We start from the raw sequence: 23,462 nt of genomic DNA on the forward strand, positions 1-23,462 counted from the left end.
GAAGGTTCGTTGAATTAAAGCCTCCTGGGTGTCCCCTAACTCCCTGGGTCAGCGTCTACCCCCTCAGCATTTCCTTGTGCATGCTCATCCTCAGACTCACTGCTGGATTCATCGTGTGCAGCCGCAGCCACTGTCTCTACATCTTCTTCATCCAGAGCGTTGCCCCTTTCCAGCGCAAGATTGTGGAGCACGCAGCATGCGACCACCTTCGGCAACACACGATCTGGGGAGTATTGAAGTGCACCCCCTGAACGGTCCAGACATCGGAAACACATCTTGAGAAAACCAATGATTCTCTTATCACAGCCCTTGTGGTGGCATGGCTCCTATTGTACCACTGCTCAGCCTCTGTTCTTGGATGGCAGAGAGGTGTCATGAGCCACCTTTTGAGGGGATAACCCTTGTTGCCTAGCAGCCATCCATCCAATCGTGCTGGAGCACTGAAGAGCCTCAGCACTTAGGAACTTAGGAATGTCTGAGGATGTAAGCATCATGGGAGCTGCCTGTGTACCTTGCACAGGCTTGCAGAATCTGCAGTGTGATCACTATCTGCACATTCAAGGAATGGAAGCCCGTCCTGTTAATGAAGGCACCGGGTTCACCCGCTGGCGCCTTGATGGCCACATGTGTGCAGTCGATTGCACCCTGGACGCGGGGAAAGCCAGCAACCGCTGCAAAGCCTCTGGCTCGCTCTGTCTGGCTGGCCTTGACCCAGCAGTAGTGGATGAAAGTCAATGCATGCCTGAACAAAGTGTTTGTGACCTGCTTGATGCAAGTGCGGACAACTGACTGGGAGACTCCGCAAAGATCACCTACCGACCCCTGGAAAGAGCCGGAGGCATAGAAGTTGAGGGCAGCCATGACCTTTAGTGTCACTGGCATGGGGTGTCCACCCACACAGTTGACGCAGATCTCAGGGCCTACCATCTGACAGATGGAGGTGACCGTCTCCCTCGAGGCACGGAGCCTCCTTCGGCACTGCACCTCAGACATACTGAGGTAGCTGCTTCGCTGCCTGCATACCCTGGCAGCAGGATAGTGGCATCTTCTGATCTTCTGCGGCCCCTTCCACCTTGGACTTCCTGTTGGCCCTGCGCCCCTTGTGCCTGTCCTCCCAAAGGTGGCTCTCCTGGAGGCTGAATGTGGACCCCTTTCCTCCTCATAGGTGGTGCCTCCAGTGGATAGCACAACTCCCATTCCCAGGCTTCCTGAAACCAGCAGGCCCCAGAAATGATCTTTACTGTAGAGTCCTGACCTGAAGGCTGTTACTCCTGTCCAAGCAGCTGTGAAGTATTCCTGCTCACACAGGCAAGTATCTGTAACTTTCACAATTAAATATCTGACAAATACCACTCACGACCCCCACTCACCCCTCTTATCCCGCCTGTGGACGAGATTTATACAAACATGTCCTACCCGCCTGCCCGTGCGACGTCCTGAAGGTCGCACAGGCCCCGAAAAATAGCAGACAATTGCTGCCTGATGGGCTTTAACTGGGTGATTAATTAATGGTGGGTGCGCATCGGAGAACATCGTGCGCCCGCCCACCTAAATATCGTGATGGCGCATGGTGACATCGGGACACTCGCCCGACATCACCACGCGTCATTTTACACGTTGGCATGCAGGGCCCACCTCCACACGCCAACGAGAAAATCCTGGCCTATGACTCTAAGTAAATCTTCCCTCGGCCTCCCCTGTTCCAGGAAACAACCCAACAACTATAGCCTATCGAATCTTTCCTCATAGCCAAAATTTTCCAGTCCCGGCAACATCCTCATGAATCTCCTCTTTACCCACTCTAGTGCGATCAAACCCTTCCTGTAGTGTGATTATAAGATCTGTATGTAGCTCTCTAGTTGTGGCCTAACAAGTATTTTATAAAGTTGTAATATAGTCTCCCTGTTCTATATTCTATGCCTCAGTTCATAAAGTATCCCATATGTCTTCTTGAACACCATGTCCGCCTGTCCTGCTGCCTTCCAGGATCTGTGGACATGCGTTCCAAGGCCCCTCTGCACTTTTCAGTATCCTACCGTTTATTGTGCAATATCCTGTTAAATGCAGTACTTCACAATTTATCCCCATGAACTATTTCAATGATAACCGCCTCACTAAGAAATAGAAAACAAAAGCTGATCAATAAATATAGAGTTTCTGCTTCAGGTGCAATCAGCAACCTGGGCATCAACAGCGCTTGGAATTACAGCTGAAACATCTGCTCAAACTAATTTGCATAATCACAAGGGTAAAATGTAAATACAGGACAAATCATTAAGCCTAACAGAACATAATTGTTTATTTATTTTCCTTTTGTATTAAAAAATTAATTGATATGTTTAAGAGCAGTAACCTGGTACAGTTTTATTAAAACAGCTGAAAATGGATTTTCCACAAAAATAAGCATTTTTAATCAGTGTCTGGTCCTCCACCTACCTAAGAGTAACTGGATTTTAAATTGCTGACAATGACAGTTAAAAAAAAGTAATGCTGAGCCATTTATTGGTTCCATTGATATATAGTAGTCAGTTGCTTTGTGGATTTAAAAGTTTTCAACATTAAAACAATTAAATGTACCTACCTGTGGCTTTGCACTGAAACAAAATGTTTTGTTTGACGAGCCTTGTTTAACACTCACAAATGGACACAAGCAGTGGAAGCTTGCCATGCTAATTATTTTGGTTTGGGGGTGTGGCCAATATAGTGGGCAGGACCAGCTTCCAACACCATGCTTTTTAAACTAGCATTAGCAATCTCAGAAACTCGACCCAACTTGCGTCTAAAATTCCTTCATCTTTTATGCTGATTTGGCCGATTTCAGGCAAATAGTGGGAACAGCAGGCATGGTGTTCTGCGATGTTAGTGGTTGTCAATAGTGGGGGTAAACTGCTGCTGGTAGTAAGGATAGGGTCTCCCTTAGTTTAGAGTGTGCAATTCTAATCTGAAGTCTCTTAAACGACAAGTATTGCAGAACTTCCCAGTTATTTTGATTACCTTCCTTCAGTATAATAAATTAACAAAAATCTATTAGAAAGTGAAGGACAAGAAATAATTAATAACCTTTAAATCTAATCCATTCTCATCAAAAGTCACAATACTTTGTATTCTGCATGTCAACAAAATAACGTTCTTTGCTTTAAATGTAGTATAATAATGGATTATTTAAAGCAATGACTTAAAACAAAACACAAAGCAGCAAACACAATCCAGTAACATTATTTTTCAACACTCAGAATTCTGTTGATGATTTATTGGTTTTTGCATTCCTGTTTTAATGCATGCAACCCATGGAGACATAATGTAAAAAGAAAAAAATTCAATCCCGTTAAATCAGATATTAATTTTGCACTATTGCTTTAATGTATCATTGATGAAATTGCATATGTTGGCAATGTTGCTATCAACCATTAGTGTTCTATTAAAATGCATGCAGAAATGTAAACTGTCACATTAAATGAACATTCCCATTAACATGTTTCCTCAGGGTGCCGTGACTGGTTTGTGTGCAGTGCACCACAACAGTTACGCTAACATGATGACATCTGACATTTTATTTTTAAAGGTTACTTGCCCCACTCCCTGAAAATGAAAGTAGAAGAAAATTCCTGTTCATTCATAAAGACATGCTAGTTTGACACCATGCCAACAGAAATCTTCTGTCCCTGCATGCTCTCAGCCTGAACACATGGCCACATGTTAGCTCAGCACACCATCTGTTAATGCATTTCACCCAGAAAGCTTTTGAATTTGACTAGAAATGACAAATTCATGGTGCACACCCATAAGATGCAATGTTATAGGAGAATGAACTTAAGGACAACAATACTTGTAATTTTATGAAATTAAGAAATGCTGAGGCTTGCTAATGACAGTGGGCTAGAACGCACATCTTTTCAGCTCAGTTAGCTGTGTAAGATACCAAGTCCAGGACAATGGAAAGTAAGTGTCCTTCCTTTGGTGGCCATAAGTAGTCTTGAACTGAGGTCATCTGAACTCAGTTCTTAGTAATTGTGGATCTGCAGCATAAACATGCCATAATTTAGCAGTAATACTAATTAGAAGTTCACTTGACATCTTTCCTCCCTTCTTCAATTCAGTGCTATTGGGTTCACATGGCTCCATGCTCTTAAGTATCTGATTGCTACATATCTAGCAATGGTTTCTCCTTCCGTTCCCACTCTTATATCCAGCGTACCGCAAGGATTTGTCCTTGAATCCCTCCTATACCTCATCTACACAGAGCCACATGGACATGTTGCACAAGTTGCACATACATGTACACTTGATGACACCCAGCTCTACCTGTGCCAATCTCTCAAATGCCTCTGTATTGACAGACTGCTTGTCCAATATGTAGTCTTGGATGAGCAGTAATTTCCTCCAGTTATACATTGGCAGCACTGAAGACATGATGGCCTCCATCGCAAACTGCAAAGGATTGTCATTGATTTCATCACCAACCACACCCCCTCTCCCCACAACCATCCCCACCTCCAATGACACTGTTTCAGGTTGAATGAGGTTATTCACAATCTGGGCATACTATTTGATCCTGAGTTGAGCTTCCCTTCCATTACAAAAAGACCACCTACTTTCAATTATATCATTGGCCACTTCCATCCTCCACTAAAACCCTCATCAATACCTTTGCCATCTCCATACTCTAATACTTCAATGCTTTCCTTGCTATCCTGTTCTCCACCATATATAAACTTTAACCCATTCAAAACACTCCTGCCCATACCCTGTTCCACGCTACATCCTATTCATCCATCACTCCTGTTCTTGTTGAACTACACTGGCTCCCGGTGTCCTAACACTTCAGGTTTAAAGTTCCTATGGCCCAGATTTCACTGGAATCATAAAGTTGAGGCTATCAGCATTTGCCATTATTACAGGATAAGTCGGACAGCAACTTCTGGCATCCCTACCTGTGCAGTTAAGCGAGGAAATTCAGAAGTTGCTGTCAGAAGTGCCATGCTCCTACACAGGGTGCACTGTTGCAGCCATCCTGGATAGATTCAGCACTGAAATCACTAATGGCATGGACCTGGGGTAACTTTCCACTAGTCCCACATTACAGATAGATGGAAAGTTAAGGCAACTGCATTCAGCAATACATGAGTTTTGAGCAACTTAATAAGTGATAATTACTGCTGAACAATGTCTGTGGGCCTGAAAAATTACAAATATGGAGGAGCACCACATAAATATCAGTTGTTTTTGGCATGGCTGTAGGCATGAAAAGGAAGGAGTCCCTTCAGCCCACGTGAGTGTTGTAGCACCAAGCTTTGAGATAGATTTGAAGCAAAAAGGGGAAACAATCACAAGATAAGCTGTTTTAGTGATGTTAATTGAAAAGAGAGAAAGAAGAATTTACATTTCTAGAGCAGCATTCATGAACTTAGGACATCCCAAAGTGCTTTATAACCAATTAAACACATTTGAAGTGGAGTCACTTTTGTAATATAGGAAATGGAGCAGCCAATGTGTATACAGAAAGCATGCACAAACATCAATACAATAATGACCAGATATAGATAAAACTATGAAATGAATGAGCGCAACCTAAAATGTGATAACTTGTCAGGTTAAAGGAATAAACATAGCTTGAATTAATTCAGTCCTGCAGCAAATACAACTAAAAATATGATTTTGTGCACACACAGGGTTGCCTCAAAGGTTGACACACACTGTAGCCGTAGTTACATATATTCTAACACCGCCCTTTGTGGGCAAGAGTTACTTTATTGTAAATCTACATTAGTCACAGCCATTTCCCTTAATGGTCAATTTTGAAGCCATCTTGCTATTAAGGAACCAAACCACAAATTCAGGCATTTACAGTGTCAATGATGGTGACCCATGCAATGGTTATAATAGGGTAAATGTCAGACAATGCCAGTTTGGGAAATTAATTGAATGTCATCCAATAGACTGCAATTTTTGAAATCCCTAAGTTTATGAAATATATTGGTAATGTCTTTCTCATGCTACACTCTACAACAATTCTCAGCAAATGTTTTAGGAAGTTTTTCATTAAACCAAAGTGGGAACAAAGAGAGTTGGTAACCTCAAGGGAATCTTCAGCAATTTCCCAATCTCTCTCAAGCTGACAAGAGTAAAATATTAATGCAAAAAGTGCTTTTGTAATTCAAAGGGCAGCAGTGGCAAATCTAGAAAAACATTTTGACTAATAAAACACTACCATTTGTTGGATCATACTCCAAATACAGATGTACCTAATTTGACTATATATTCTTACACAACAGAAATTTACAGCAAAAAGATTAATAATGATAAACCATTCAACAGTTGCCCCTGATTTAGAACTGCAATTCTATATATCATCTCTTATCCTGTTTTATGTTGTTATGGGCTTATTGAAATCACAAATTCCAGCTGGCCACCATTTTAGCCAGGGGCCTCATGAATACATGCAACTCAGTTCTATAATACAATTAAGACCCCAAGCTTGTTTTAGTAAGAAATTACCAGTGAAAATAGCAGGATTGGTCTTTCAGAGCCACTAAAGCAGGACTTAAAGAAACCCAGACCCGCAAGTAACTGGATCATACAGTCTGTATACTGTTGTGCTGATTGGATTGCCAGCAGAGTTTTCAACTTGCGGTTTGCTTCTTTCTGGCATTTCTGCCTTTATCACATACCATCAGCAAGCTTTGTCTGCTATTACCACCAGTTTCATTTGGATGGAATAAGAAGTGATGTGGGGAGTAGTATCAGCAGCAAAGCAGGCGACCGGCACGAGCAACAACAGGGCTATTAGAAGACAGCAGCTGAGGGGCTGCTCATAGGAGTCCATACCCAGCACCAAGCCACTTTCTTGTCTCTATCTGAAGAGAAGCTTATTCTGAGTCTACATTTCACTGGGCAGGCTCCTGCAACATGACTTCCTGCTGGATCGGGTGCCTGTGCTTAGTAAGTAACTCATGCTGGCAGTAGATGGATTAGCTCCAAACATGCTCCACCATTAAATTAGATCATTGCTTATCTGTACCTCAATTCCATACAACCACCATAGCTCCATATCTCACAAAACCTTCACATAACAAAAATCTATCAAGTTGGCTTCAACTCCTAGCCTTTTAGGGAAAAGCAAAATACTGTGGATGCTGGAAATCTGAAACAAAAACAAAAATAGCTGGAAAAACTCAGTAGGTCTGACAGCATCTGCGGAGAGGAAGACAGTTAACCTTTCGAGTCCATATGACTCTTCAACAGAACTAAAGAAAAATAGAAATGAGGTGAAATATAAACTGTTTGAGGGGGGTGGGACAGGTAGAGCTGGATAGAGGGCCAGTGATAGGTGGAGCCTTTTAGGGAATATGTTTTCAGATTTCTACTACTCTTATGTGAACAAGTGCTTCCTGACTTCCCTCCGAAATGGACTCGTTCTAATTTTAAGATTACGTCCCCCTTGATCTTGATTCCCCGCCAGAGGAAATAGCTTCTCTGCACGTTCCCTATCAAATCTTTCTCAATTCTTAAATACCTCAATCAGAACCACCCATAACTTTCTGTACTCCAAGGAGTACAAACCAAATTTATGCAACACTATTTAACCCTCTAATCCCTGATATTTTGATACTCTGGTGAATATGCTGTACCTCCTTTCAAGGCCAATGTATCCTCCCTGATTGCAATGCCCAAAACAGAACACAGTACTCCAGATGGGGTCTGACCAAGGTTATCTATAACTAAAGCTTAACTTTCCTTCATATTCTTATTGAAATAAAAAAAATGGAATTTAGAACTTTGTGTACTTGTCTACTAGTGTTAAATGATTATTTGTATACTTGGGCTCACAAATCTCTTTGCTCCTCGACTGTTCCTAATTTCTCACCATTTAGGAAATACTCAAATTTAACTTTCAGCTTAAAGGCAATAACTTGCCCACATTGAACTTTACCTGTTAAAATTTTGTCCACTCACTCCATTTTTATTCCCTTTGCAGCCTCTTGCTCCCATCTGCATGACTTATTGTCCCTTCTAACTCATCTACAAACTGGGATCTACAATTCTCTATTCCTTCATCCAAGTCATAAATATGATGAAAAGTTGAGGCACAGATCCCTGGGAAACATCACTTAACACACCTTGTACATATCCTCTATGTCACTCAGTTTCCTACCTCCCAACCAATTTCTAACCCAAGTCAGAGGGCTACCTCCAATTCTATGTGCTCTCATTTTGCCAATAATCTTCCATGTGCCACTTTATTGAATGCCTGCTGGAAATCTATATAGATAACACCCCCCATCTATCTTACTAGGACTGCCTCAAAAAGCACAACTAGATTAGTCAGACGTGATGTACCTTTAACATCACCGCAGGAGCTCCTCATGGTAGCGTCCTAGGCCCAACCATCTTTAAACTGCTTCATCATTGATCTTCCCTCCAACATAAAGTCAGAAGTGGGGACATTAGCAGATGATTGCACAGTGTTCAGTACCACTCGATATTCCTCAGAAACTGAAGCAGTCCATGTTCACATGCAGCAAGGCCTGGACAATATTCATGCTTGGGCTAATACATGGCAAGTGATATTCACTTCACACAAACACCAAGCAATGGCTATCTCCAAGAGAGAATCTAACCATCTCCCCTTGATATTCAACCACAATAATCACTGAATTTGCCACATCCCCCCACCCATCAGCATCCTGGGAGTTATCATTGGCCAAAAAACGAACCGGACCAGCCATTTAAATACTGTGGCTACAAGAACAGATCAGAGGCTCTGGATTCTGCATCGCGTAACAAGGCACATATCAGCAGTGCAATGGAATACTCTCCACTTGCCTGGATGAGTGCAGTTCTAACAACAATCAAGAATCTTGACACTATCCAAGACAAAGCAGCCTGCATGATCAGCATCCCATCAATAACCTTAGACATTAATTCCCTACAGCACCGATGCACAGTGGCAACAGTGTGTACTGTCTAAAAGATGTTGACTGCAGCAACCTGTCAAGGCTCCTTAGACAGCACCTTCCAAACCTGTGACTTTTACTACCTAGAAGGACTAGGGGGAAGATCACCACCTGCAAGTTCTCATTATACACTTGACTTGGAACTAAACTAATGTTCCCTTCACTGAGGTCAAAACCATGCAACTTCCTCACTAACAGCACTGTAGGTGCACCTATACCACAAGGACTGCAGCGGTTTAAGAAAGTGGCTCATCATCATCTTCTCAAGGGCAGTTAAGGATGGGCAATAAATTCAGGCCTTGCCACATCCCAGAACAAATTCAAAAGTCATGTTGGCCTTTTATGATCAGCTCATTTTTGTTCAAGTGACAAATTCTTGTAGCTTTCCCCAATGATGTTGGATTTGGCCCTCAGTCATGCACTCAAATGACCCAACACCTAGCTGGAGTTAAAATCAGGGCTACAGTTGCCAGCTGCAAGGTTTTGTTACTCTGGGAATATAAGTGTTTAAGGCTCTGACTGTTACTTTTAAGGCAGGCAGCAACCAGCAAGAAAAATTAATTGGTGGGAGCAGGTTCATGTCTGGTAGGAAACAGACTCAAGGGAATAAATGGTCTACTCCTGTTCCAATATTCCAAAGAAATCAGAATCTGGGAATGCAAGACAATAAGTTTTGGATCATTATGTCATAAATTTACGAAGTGATTATTTTAATACATGCTCAAAAAATCCTGCAGGGTTGGAGCAGAATCATTCTGGGTTCTTTTAAACTACATTCAGGCTGCTTCCTCATAATCAACTTGCATAAAAACACTAGGCTTTGAAATTATAGGATAATATGCTATGGACACTTAACGAGTTTGTCTGAAATGACTTTGTGCTCTATTGTAGCAGAGCATTAACCCATTTATTTTAAGCATTCGTACATGATTGCCCACAATGTAATTTTAGGGCCCTAGTCTCCATCCAGCCACAATATGAAAGTGAGCATCAGAGAGTTAAGGGCAGCATCACATTTACACCTCCAAACTTCAATGTCTCAATATCTATTCGACAAACCCAGCAACTTGAGCTCCTGGTTTGGAATGATGACCCGTAAATCTAAGTTACGATCCTTTGGCCGTCTTTCGGATGAGATGTTAAACTAAGACCCCATGGTTCTAGTAAAAGAGCAGGGGTGTTCTCCCCAGGTTCAGGCCAATATTTACTCCTCCACCAACATCACTAGAGACAGGGTGTCCAGGGATTGTGGGGCCTTGCTGTGCATAAATTGGCTGCCACATTTTCTATTTTACAACAGTGAAAGCAATTGGCTGTGAAAATGCTTAAGGACATCTCAGGATCCTGAAAGGTGCTAGATAAATAGGTTCTTTCTTTCTCATACCACCCGCTCTCTGAATTCTGTAACTGGTTTCAATGTTCTCCCAGAAAATGTACTATGGGGGGAAAAAAGCGATAGTTGTGTTTTCCTTTATTTCCTCCTTTAAGCACTCATCAAAATTTGCCACTAAATTACATCAATGCAAACACCTGTGTCAAGAGAACAAAATGCTTAAAAAAAAAAATTAACGTGCAATCCAGAAGCAACTGCATCACCTGGGTATAAATCCCTGGGCAAAATTACTTCTTGAAACTGGAACTGACTTGTAACTTATAATTTTGAAAGCAGTTGACAGGACATTTCAAATAAAAACAAGAAGTGCTGGAGATTTAGAGCAAGTTAGTCAGCAGAAAAAAGACAGGTTATGATTTTTCAAGTGTGTGCCCTCCATTAGAACTGATAAGGGTACATAGCAACACATTAATCTGCCGTTCCTTCTGATAGATACTGACAGATCTGCTTTATATTCCCAGCAATTTTTATTTTACTGAAAATTTCCAGGATTTGCAGTTTTTTTTTATTTCATAGGAAATTTCTTTCAATTGACAGACAGTAAACATGGAATTTTTTGACAAGTTTCCAGGCTTGGAGCAATTTTCAACTATCAAAAATGTTGTTCGATCCTAGTCCCAAAACAGTGTACTTGAAGAGTCAGTCTAAACAGAGCAGCTGCCACTAAGAGTATTTTGACAGGGGTTTGTATTGGTATTTGGACGACTATTATTCTGACAAAAACATATTGCATGTATACATGGAATAGCAATGGTTTTATGCTTTCATTTCAAAACTTATTCATGATGTAAAAATCAGACTCACACAAGAAAATTTCACTCAATGTGCTGTGTCCTCTATCATGTTGATGCATGATAGAGGACACAAGATAACCTACCTGTCCATTTAAATGACCCAACTTATAACATTAATTTTGATCTTTTTCCCCATGACTTAGTTTCTGTCTGTTCAAATGAAAAAAGTAATTGCTTGTATTACTTTAGATAAAAATTACTCCTGTGATGAACTGGGGTTGTGTGTTGGGGAACTCACTTGAAAGATAAAATAAATTTTACCTGCTTAATTGCTGCTGTCATCAAATACTTACAGTTGTGAATATTTTTAATTCTCATTACAATAATACGTGGGGCCTTAAGTGGCCTGAGTCAACAAATCTCAGCCAATAACTATCACCTTCCACTATGGACATGATATGGACACATATGGACAACACACGCATCCCTTAATTATATTACCCTTCCTCCTCAAATTCCAAACTCAGGCAGATTCTTATCAAAATCCAAAACTTTATCATTCATAAAGTGAAAAACAAGTTGCCAATTCACCATCATTCCTTTGCATTTCCCAACACAATTTTAATTTAAAAACTTCAATGAAATATAATGACATTTTCACTGCACTTAAAAAAAATGTACTGACATAGATTCACCAATTTCTGAAATATTCTTCCATCCACACAAATTTAAATTTTTATTTCAACAAGTGGAATGAGTTATGTGACTAACTAATATTTTGTTTTGGCTGCCAGATAAAAGAAACAGTAATGTGACAGCTCATTTAACAGCAAACACAATGGACCCCAAAAATGTTGACATTTTTAATGATATTGATGGTTGGAACTTCCTTATGACATTGCTCTAACAATGACAGCTTGCAGATAACATTGCTCAGACATTGAAATATTTTTATTTCCTCATTTCTATTTTGTAACCAGATGAGATCTCATGATCATGGTCTCTAAAAACTTCTGCCTCTGGCTACAAATTTGTTCTACAAATTGAAACAACAACAACAAAAAAAAAAATCGCTAAATAACTGAACCCAATAGTGACAGCAATCTGCTTTCCTACAGTGCATTGAGCCAATAGGGTGGGCCATAATAGGAAACAAAAAAAAAAATGCCTTTACCTGACAGGCGTTGTACAGTAGTTGATGCTCAAACTTTTTGATCCCCAGAATTTGCTGGAACATTTCATACAGCTGCTCCTTGCTGAGGATCAGCTCCGATGCTGCACTAGCTGTCATTCTGGCCTGTTGCTTGCGTGGATCCTCTTCACCACGATATATAGCATCAAACTTTGCCATCCAGGAACTCAGGACTGTCTCCTTGCTAAGACCATCAATTTCTGGCAAACTTCGAACTCGCTTTTCAATATGTTTCTTAAACACCTCTCGAGAATCATTGGCAGAGCATCCACCACTTTGCACCATTCTGGACACACGATCACTTTTCAAAAACACCTGGGATATATGAAGTAATTTAAACCACAGTCATTACAATTACTTTTTTTTTTAGATATTACTAAAAAAAATTTTACAAAAACAATGCTTCAAATTAAATTCTCAAACATTTCACGACAAAATAAGGATTGACCTATGAATAGCAGATAAAGAAGTTGAAAAAATGGTGCTTTTGTCCAATTCTGGGTACCACATTTTAGGAAGGATGTAAAGGTTTTGGAGAAGATATAAAAGAGTTTTACTAGAATGGTTCCAAGGATGAGGGATTACAAGTACATGGATGGACTGGAGAAGGTGGGGTTGTTCTCTGAGCACAGAAGACTAGAACGAGATTTGATAGAGGTGTTTAGAATCATAAGGGGTTTAGATAGGGTAAATAAAGTGAAATTGTTTCTCATAGCTGAAGGATTAATTATCACAGGACACAGATTTAAGGCGATTGGCAACAGAACCAGAGATGGCATGAGGAAAAGCTTGTATGCAATGAGTAGCCAGGGCTTGGAATGCTCTATCCGATAGCGTGATGGATATAGATTCAAGAGTAGCCTTGAAAAGAGAACTGGATAAATACGAAGCAGAAAATAAATCAGGGTATATAGGGAAAGAGCTTGGGAATGGGACTAACTGGCCAAATGGCCTTTCTCTGCGCTATGTTGCTCTATGATGCTATGGCACTACACAAAAAAGGCATAGCATTTATGAAGAGGAAAGATTAAATACAATTAAATAATACTTGATATTTATATTAATAACTACGGATTATAATTTGAGAAAATTTGAGTGATTACTGTGTAATACTTAGCAACAGACCTTTTAGTGCCTTTGTGAGATAGCATTATTTATTCCATCATTAATTTGTGTTGTCCTTCTCTGCTGCAACATTGGTATCCATTTCTCCCAGCCGGACCACAGAAGCCCCCACAACTTTCTCTCCTCTTTTCCAAGGACATGGTCAGGCATATATGCTGCATGCAAATCTGGGGTGGTAAATCTGCTGCCTTAAGCATTCTGGTCAGAAATCCCTATTATTATGCAATGACCTTCTCTCACTGCTAGCTTTGGATGCAGGTTTGCTGCAGAGGCAATGAAACACTTTGAAATATAGTCATTGCTATAATGTAGGGAAATATGGAGGCTCATTTGTTCACGCACGCTCTCGCATGCAGCGATGAGATAAATACCCAGATAATTTGTTCTCCTTTCCTTCTTCAACTAACCTGTGCCATACACTATGGTGCCCCAGTCTTATTGTTCTACACTTACTACAACCCCGACTTCTGCAGCTCTAGGTTCCAGCTCCCTTATGCTCTGAAAAGCTCCAGATCCTGTTCCCTAGCTCTCAGTCTGATTCCTGCCACTCCTCAGCTCTACATCCTATCCCTCAACTATAGGTCTTTCCCAACCTTCACCCAATGCTGGACTTCACTGTCCTAGCACTGGATTTCATCACTGCCAACTCTCAATGCTGCACTTTCCTGCAACCGTTGGAGTGAGCAGACAGGACAGGGCTGGGAGCTGCAAGCAAAGTGAGGACTTTAATATGAATATAGATTAAAGGTTCATTACAAATATTGCTGGAAAAAAAAGAGACATGTTGAAGGTTTTAGTCTTGCACTCAACAGGGGACTTTGCAAGAATACCAATATAAGGAGAAAACAGCAACTTATACTGTATGAGAAGAGAGTGCTGATTGGTTGGCAAGTGGACTCTTAATGGGAGAGGCGTTGCCATGGAGAATGCACTAGTGATGGTGACTGACAGTTAACTGCCAAGTATTGTTTGACATTTAAACCAGACAGCTTGACCCTGATTGGTCAAGGTACTGCCCTGAGGAACGGGTCAGTTTGTTTTCCCCTTATATTAGCATTCTTGCAAAGTATCCTGATGAGCGCAAAACGAAGAGCTTTAGCATGTCTCTTTTTTCAGCAATACGCCCGTTCTGTACTACCAAACGACTATTTCATTACAAATATCACAGAAAAATATTTTCATGAGGTCTATTTTATAACATGCTGGAGCTTTGAAGAATCAGTCAGATTAAAAAACAAAGCAACTGTCATTTTTCTAATGACACTTGCATTGGAACTTGACTTCATGCAAGTAGGGACGCTACACATGTGCCATTTCTCAGCTTCATACATTGCTACCATATCTTAGAACCAAAATGGCTCCAGCATCTTCCTCTTTCCAGGAACCAAGCAGGTTTCAGCCTCTCTAGTTTACTCGCACTCACTGCGTTCCCAACTCCTCCATCTCATGGAAACATAGAAAATAGGAGTAGGCCATTCGGCCCTTCGAGCCTGCTCCACCATTCATTATGATCATGGCTGATCATCCAACTCAATAGCCTGCTCCCGCTTTCTCCCCATACCCTTTGATCCCTTTCGCCCCAAGAGTTATATCTAACTACTTCTTGAAAACATACAATGTTTTGGCCTCAACTACTTTCTGTGGTAGTGAATTCCACAGGCTCACCACTCTCTGGGTGAAGAAATTTCTCCTCATCTCAGTTCTAAATGGTCTATCCTGTATCCTCAGACTGTGACCCTGGTTCTGGACTCCCCCACCATCAGGAACATCCTTCCTGCATCTATCCTGTTTAGTCCTGTTTGAATTTTATAGGTTTTCATGAGAATCCCCCCCTCATTCTTCTGAACTCCAGCGAATATAATCCTAACCGGCTCAATCTCTCTTCATATGTTAGTCCCGCCATCCCAGGAATCAGTCGGGTAAACCTTTGCTGCACTCCCTCTATAGCAAGAACATCATTCCTCAGAAAAGGAGACCAAAACTGCACACAATATTCCAGGTGTGGTCTCACCAAGGCCCTGCATAATTGCAGCAAGACATCCCTGCTCCTGTACTCGAATCCTCTGGCTATGAAGGCCAACATACCATTTGCCTTCTTTACCGCCTGCTGCACCTGCATGCTTACCTTCAGCGACTGGTTCACGAGGACACCCAGGTCTCGTTGCACATTCCCCTCTCTCAATTTATAGCCATTCAGATAATAATCTGCCTTCCTGTTTTTGCTACCAAAGTGGATAACCTCACATTTATCCACATTATACTGCATCTGCAATGCATTTGCCCACTCACTCAGCTCTTAGACCCAAGCAGACCACTGCCCCCTTTTACTCCCTCTTGACACTGCTTGGGTAAGCCCTGCCTCCTCAATTGCTTATCCTGGCTCCAGCCTTTTTGTTCATTCCCTCCTAAGGAAAAAGAAGGGGTTAAAGCGAGATCTCTGGAGGTTGGAACTACGGGTTTGTACCTGAGGCTGAAGAATATCAGAAGCTCAACAAAACAAGCGCTGTGGCCCACAGAGCCAGGTCAAGACAAGATCACTTCTACAATATTATAGGGCTGAATCCTTAGATTCCAGAGCTCTGCGAGAGAAAAGTGTATGATGAGAAACACAGGAGAGATATATAGAGGAAAGAGATAAATAAAAAAACGTTTGAGGAACAAAAAGGTAATTTAGCAAAGACTCAAAGACAGAGTACAAGAACAAGAGACAGACAAACAGAGATATAGAAATATCAATTAAAGAAATTATGTAAGAGGCATTCAGAGAGAAAAGGAGAGAATGACAAGAAGAGTTAAAAGTGCAATTAGACATTTCTGACAATGAAGATACCAATAATAGGTTTGTACCTTGATATAGTTAAATTGCACATTTAAAGTAGGTGGATAATCAGAGCTCAGTAATTGTAATGTAACAGAATTGTTAATGGCACCCTTATACAGTAATTCCTCACTTAACTTCATAGTCGCGTTGCTGAAAAGTGCAACTTCAAGTGGAACAATGGTAAGCGAATCAGATTTTCCCCTAAGAACTAATGTATAAACTGGAGTTGGGTTCTTCTGGACATTCATTGTCAGAGAAAACAACATTTTAAGTTGAAATACTGTATATGCACAGTGCATTCCTCAATCAAGTAAATAATTTTTTAAAGTAAAATTAATTCCTAACTATAAAAGAAATGTATGTTTGGCCTATCCACAGATATTGAACAAACTAACAGTGAGATTAGAATCATTAAACATATAGTTGGTGAACAGAATGCAGGCGCAGGATGTTAGGATAGATTGAATGGGAAATGGAGCCTTGAGAAAGTTATTGCAGAGTGAATATTCCAGACAAAATGAGAGAAAGCAACTGACAAAGGGATGGAAGAAACAGGGAGAACAGAGAGAGAGCGCGCGTGAAACAACAATGTGAATAATTTGTGAGGATAAACTGAAGAGTCTGGAACAATTAGTGACAGAAACGGAGCTGAAGTTGTCATTAGGTCGTTGGCCGTTTTGGTGAGTTTTATTGTTTGACTCGCTGCCTGTGCATTTATCCCTGCCAGGTCCCTCAGCCTGCTTTGGAGAAAGTTCCTTTTCCTTAATTAAAGACTGAATAAATATACATAATAGAAACACTTATTCACCAATGGCGATTCATTATTTAAATACTTCGCTTTAAAATCTCTGCGACTGCTGAATTCAATAAAGAGGCAGGCTGATTTCATCAATACATTTAAATTCTCCTTATTGTGGCCTTCTGGCAAGTGATGCAATAGTGACCATCACAACATTAAAAAGGACATACAGTAAACTTTGCTGTCCAGCACTCTACCAACCGGAATGCTCTAACTCAGCTCTCCGATGTTCCCCTAATATGAATCATCACTTTACTAACCAGAAACAATTCTGAAATTATCCGTTACCCATCTGTATACTGTATTCTTTTATACTTTATGTTTTAATGTACTGAAGATTAGAAGTAAAAATAATACTGTTCTTTACTTCCTGAGTACTTGCATTTTAGTTCATGCTACAAACATTGTGCTATATTCCATTAGTAAATGGAACTCTTTGTTAACTGGCATTTTTGATTAACCGATATCACCCATTCCCCGCACATGCCGGACAATGAAGATTTTACTATATGTTCCCTATTGTATCAATGGTGTTCTAACAAAACAACGATAAGTGAGCGATATCTCTCAAGGGTATTCAAATCTGGAGGATAAAATTTATACTTCCTAGATAAATGTCCAAATTACAGCATTCAGCAATGTCTAATTATTGCTTTTTAAAATTGGTGAGCAATAACTGAGCTGAAAGAAACATAGGCCCAGATCTTCCAGTCAGTGTCGGTGAGGGTGTATCCAACACTGACTGAGACTTAAACTGCCCACTTACCAATTTACACTGGAGCCTTCACATCTTCTGATGCCAGCTCCAGCAGGGATGCAAGGATGAACACAGTTGGGAGGCAAACTGTCAGACATAATTTCAGCACAGCCTTAAGGTCTGTCTTCGGTTCATTGACTTACAACGTTTTAAATGGAGACGGCAACCCCACACTACACTGACAGTGCTAACTGCCCCACCCCCTGACAATGTTCACTCCCTCTCTCATCCCTGACAGTGTTCGCCTCCCCACCCTCAACTCCCTGACAAGGTTCCCCCTCTCCCTCATCCCCAATAATGTTCACCCTCCCTCCCTCAGCCCCGACAGTGTTCACTCCCCTCTCATCCTCGACAGTGTTCACCTCCTCCCTGAACTCCCTGACAATGTTCACCCCCTTCTCACAACCTCGACAGTGTTTAATCTCCCTTTCTCATCTCTGGCAATGTCTACGCACCCCTCGCTCAACCCCGGATAATGTTCATCCCCCCAACAACAATATTCACCTGCTCGCTCAACCCGAAAATGTTCACCCGATCACTCCACAAAACTCCTCAACCACCCTGACAATGCTGCCTCTTCCAACATCAGCTGGACAGGAGCCAGGGATTCCGGGAGGTGGGTTGGGAGAGGGGGTGTGGGAGGGGATGAGCACTATCCGGGTCTGGGGTACGTGAGCAATGTATGGGGTGCGGGGGAGGTAAACGTTGTTCAGGAGTGCAGGGGCTGTACATTGCCAGGAAGGAGGGCAAACATTGCTAGAATAGCGGGGGTGGGGGGGTCAACATTGTCAGGAGGGATGTGCAGAACACACATGGATGGCTGGGTCAGCTGACCACACACTGCACTCAGTTTCCTGGCTGTTTGTGACATTGTTGCCCCTCTTCCTTGTCTCACGCCCCACAGTACCAAATGCATTGGTGGACAGGTAGTGGGGATCCCTCTTACTATACCGCCACATGTAAGGTGACCTAACCCACAGTGATTTTGCAGGCAATCTGGGCAACACTTTCTCAAACGAGTACCCAGTTAAGCACTTGTTCGCTGGCCCTCTGAAAGTTCAGCATGCTGAGGCTGAAGCAGTGTTTAAAGCACAATCGTTCCTTCATCTTTCCATTTACAGTCCAAGTATCCTGTGACCTCAGGGCGATGGGGGGAGCGGCCACATTGTTGGGAGGTAGGTGAGCATTGCTGGGACAAGTGTGGACGGAATATTGTTGGGAGTGGGGGTTAAAATTGCCAGGATGGGTGCTGGAGTGCTTTGACACTCCAGCTAATTTACTTAGAGTTTCACTGGTTTTATACCTGCTATGAAAAGCTCTAAGTAAATCTGCGTGAAAAGCAGGGTAAGTATAGCGCAAACAGCCCAAGTCTCCATGGTTCTGGCCATCTGATCCCACTGCAGTTGGAATCATGGGCAATCCAGGCAGGGTAGGTTTTCCACGTAAGCATCGCGAATGTGCGCACATCGAGACTGCCTCAGGGTTCTGATGTGCATCAGCAATGTAAGTTGAGTCAGGGGACTCTTCTCATATCGTAGGATTTGAACAATTAACTTACATGCAAAATATTACAAGAAAAATTATCTTACCTCAAAATAGCTTTGCACAGCATTGATAAAGGCCTCATCTGCCACTATCTGTGTTTCTCCATTCAGGAAAGCCTGGAAGCGATCTTTAACTGTCTGCAGTTGCTGCTTATTTATCTAGAAAAGACAAACAGGAAGAATAAATGACTAGGCATAAACATCAAAATCTTAAATACCATTCAAGTTGAAGGAGCAGGAAAATGCTGCATCAATACTGCTATACAAAAAGTTTTGCTTTAAATCTATTTTTGGTGGCATTCTCTCTAAGCAAATCATGTTGGTAATCCACTGGGCCTTTTCATTCAAACCTGCAATGCTTTAGGCCTCTCGAATCACCATTAGGTCTTCCCCACAGGCTAATATATTCTGTCAATAACTGCAATTTTGACAGCATGCTTATTCTTCTCCAGTTTTTTTTTCAATTCAGGGCATAATGTGGATGAAATTGCATTTGAAAAGGACAGAGAGCCCCGAACTGATCACCACCACCAAAAATCAATGAACAAACTTCCTCACTGGGCCATCCTTTTCCTCAGGTGGATCAGGTGTACAATTCCTTTTATATAACTAAGGATTCAAAGTCATCAGTGACATTGATGCTAAGATGCAATATAAATGCAAGTTGTTATTTCTGATATCACTCTTAACTAAAGCATTAGAGCAGAGCTCAAATCCCAGTCTTGCCTTGTGTTTTCTTGCACTCTTTCCCTGAGGTCGGGTGTTTGCCTGTCTCATCTAAATAATTGGAACTAAACATTTTGATTTTTTAAAAACTGGAGTGTTAATATCCCCATGGTTCATCACTGTAAATATAGCGTAATGTTTTCAGTTTCTCCTTCATGCTTGAGTAATGCAGCACTGCAATAACAATCACTCCCAAAGCAATTGGAAATATTTCAACAGTGACATCATATAAAGAAATCCTATTTCACCCTGTCTGAATTTCCTCTTGCCATGCAGGTTCGTACTAGAGAGAACTGGTTGAAAACTTGATGGTACCAAATCTATTAAACAGACCTCAGTATACAGGCCCTTCTGTTTCTCCCTCATTTTCTGCAGGAAGCATGTGTCTCGTGCTCAGTCACTGATATCACAGTCAAGGAATCACAGGTGTGGTATTCTGTTGTACTCAGTTATTTGTAATGCTGTTGGTTACTTTAGGCTGCTACACTTTGTTGGCAGATAAACAACCTAACACATTAATCAAAAAATTATAGACCCTGCAGTATTCAACTACTGAGGAACTCACTATTTCAAAATAACGACACAAGTGTCTTTCCACTCTGAAAATTAACCTTTTGAAGTTGACAAATTATATCAGAATGTACTTTCCCTGTCTTCACCATCGATTTTAAAATTGCAGATTGACCCAAATTTGATCCGTGACCTATTGTGATGACATTATCCAGCTGTGCCTCTCGAGGGGGAGATGGAAAGCATTTAAAATGGCTTTAACAACTACTGGGATTTTAGAAATATATTTCAAAAACTGTGCTTCAAAGTGTTTTTTCAACATGTATATTTGAAGGTTTTAAATATCTGAATTGCGTCAGTTCACATTCCTCCAAAGGAATGCAGCTAAATTTATGCAACCTGTCCTCATAATTTAACTCCTTACGTCATTATGGTTACATTTTGGTGAATCTGTGTATACAGCTTCCAAGAACAATCTATCTATTCTCAGATTCAGTGTCCAAAATTGAGCACAGTACTCCAAATGTGGAGTGTAAGCCTCTGTATAACTGAAGCATGATTTTCTCACTTTTAAATTCCAATCCCCTCGAGATAAAAGCTGATATTCCATTAACATTTTTGTTTACCTAGTGTGCTGTACATGGACTTTTAATGATCTTTGTACAAGACACTTACATTTCTTGATTCCTCCGGAACTCCCAGTCTACAGTGTTAAAATATTTAGGTGTCTTTTTCACATTCAAAGTGAATGGCCTTGCACTTCCCTACATTGCATTCCAGCTACCATAGTTCTGCCCATTCAATTCGTCTGTGTATGACTTCCTCCTCCCATCCACACAACTCAGTGCACCTCCTAACTTAGTGTCGTCTGCAAACGTGGATGTATAACTCTCTATTCCTTCAACCACACATATATAACGAAAAGCTGAGTACAGGTCCCTGGGCACAGATCCCACTTGTCACATCCCACCAGAGAACTAACTCTTTAAATCACTACACCATGGGCCAAATCTTCCCCTGGGCTTGGGAAAATCTGATCTGTGCACACCTGTTGTTCAAAAACCGCATATTCGACCCATGTGCGACTTCACATGCAATTTTTGTCTTTTCACACCAGGGTTGGGTTCACAGTGCATTTGCGAGCTGGACTGGAGAACTTTAGGAGTGTGGGTGTGGAGACAGGCCGGTTAGAAGGCCTGCCTTGGTTCTCCAACACAGTTTCCCAGCTTCTAACGCATTTTAAAGCCCCCCTAAATCTTACACCTCGCCTCTCTCACCCCCATCCACCCTCACGCCAGCCCACGTTCCCCCTCAGATCACCCATGCCACCACTATGTCCCCATGAATCCTCCACTGCCACTCACCCAGCAAGCACTACCTTCCAATTCCATGCAATATTAATGGAAAATACATTCCTTGGGGGAAAAAAATAACTTCTCATAAAAGCCTCCAGATCATGGATTCTGAGAAAAAAATTTGCATTCTGCCATGTAAAAAAAAAACCCTTGCAATATTTGTAATCCTATTAATTTGTGTCAACAAACCCAAATACACAAAGGTGCAGTCTGTTATTACAACTGTTTGAAACTGCCATTCATTCATAGATGAATGGAACACCTACTGTGCTGAAACCCATTAGCACTTGAAATTCAGTCAAGCATCGATAATGGCCACAGCTGTCCAAACAATTAACGATTCTCCTGGAAGGAAAGAAGAGCAGGGGCTCATTTCAATTTCAAAGCAGAGCGCCTGTCATCCAATGAAAGGGAGCAGGTGGTTAGATTTGTTTCGAGTGTAGATTTTTTTCAACTGTCAAAACCAATTTCTTTTAATCAGCCAGAGGCATTTAAATCTCAGTAGAAGAGATGACAGCACAGGCAATAAATGCTGCCTTAGCCAGCGACGCCCACATCCCATGAAAGAATAAAAAAAAACACAGGCTGATAGGATATTTTAGAGCATTTTTCACTGAATTATGGTGCTTTCTCCATTGGAATAGCACTGTAACGCACGTGAACAAATGGTCAATGTAAGGGTCAACATACCTTAAAAGGACAGAGCCCTACGATAAATCACTGCATTAAAACACATCTACATTACAATAAAGCACCTAATAGTGACATTTGAAGATATGAAACACTTTACACTTATCTTTCAAAATGTTCCAGACTCCTCAGCAGTCTATTTTCTTCACAAACTCTCAAACCTGGCATACTTTAATGGGTTTCCAAAACAAGACAAGAATTGTGTGCAGGAGGAAATCTAATTTTTTTCCTCTATTTAAAATGGGGAACCTGACCTCAGCAGGGGTGGATGTGCGTTTTGCACACTAGGCATTCCTGACACAAAAAAAGCCAGAGAAAAATGCCACAGGGTCAGGAATGAGGAGGAAAATTGAATTTCCTACAAAAAAATCTAAGTGTGGCCAATCGCGCACCCAAAAAAGTGCCTTCGCACCCAGATGAAAATTCAACCCCATGTCTCTCATTTACCAACCAATTATCAACTAATGCCACACTTGCAACACTATGGGTTCTCATTTCTGCAAATATAGTCCCCATACTTACGGTTATTATAGATAACTTAGAGAAAATGGTGCTTTCCATTTTCTACTTCCATTTAAGTCAATTACAAAAGGCACTGCTTAAGTGCAATGCCTATTTTGGGCAGTTCAATAAGCTTTTCACACCTCATTAAAATGCAATTGCCTTAATTATTTAATCCACTACTTAATCATTTTAAAAGCTTCAATGATTTCAGGCCAATTGAAGTGTTTCTCAAATGTCTAAGTTTGCACTGTTAACAATTCATCTGAAGAGTTGAGTGCATCAATACTGCAATGCTGCTGTTTCTATCAGAAGTCTAGTGAAATAGCCACGGAGTGACAGGATCACATAAATATGTCAG

General features: G+C 41.2%; 1 protein-coding gene across 6 annotated transcripts in view; it reads right to left on the reverse strand.

Annotated features, from left to right (window-relative positions):
* Window positions 1-23,462, reverse strand: part of cadpsa (Ca2+-dependent activator protein for secretion a) — a 580,082-nt gene that overhangs the window by 484,549 nt on the left and 72,071 nt on the right. For all 6 annotated transcript variants that reach the window (XM_078543642.1, XM_078543641.1, XM_078543639.1 and 3 more), the window contains exons 2-3: window positions 19,365-19,478; window positions 12,256-12,588 (exon numbers count right to left, since the gene is read on the reverse strand). In XM_078543642.1, the coding sequence (XP_078399768.1) occupies window positions 12,256-12,588; window positions 19,365-19,478 (447 nt within the window). The remainder of the gene's footprint in view (window positions 1-12,255; window positions 12,589-19,364; window positions 19,479-23,462) is intronic.

Source organism: Cetorhinus maximus, chromosome 6 (assembly GCF_964194155.1).
Source record: "Cetorhinus maximus chromosome 6, sCetMax3.hap1.1, whole genome shotgun sequence".
In the NCBI taxonomy this organism is placed as follows: domain Eukaryota; kingdom Metazoa; phylum Chordata; class Chondrichthyes; order Lamniformes; family Cetorhinidae; genus Cetorhinus; species Cetorhinus maximus.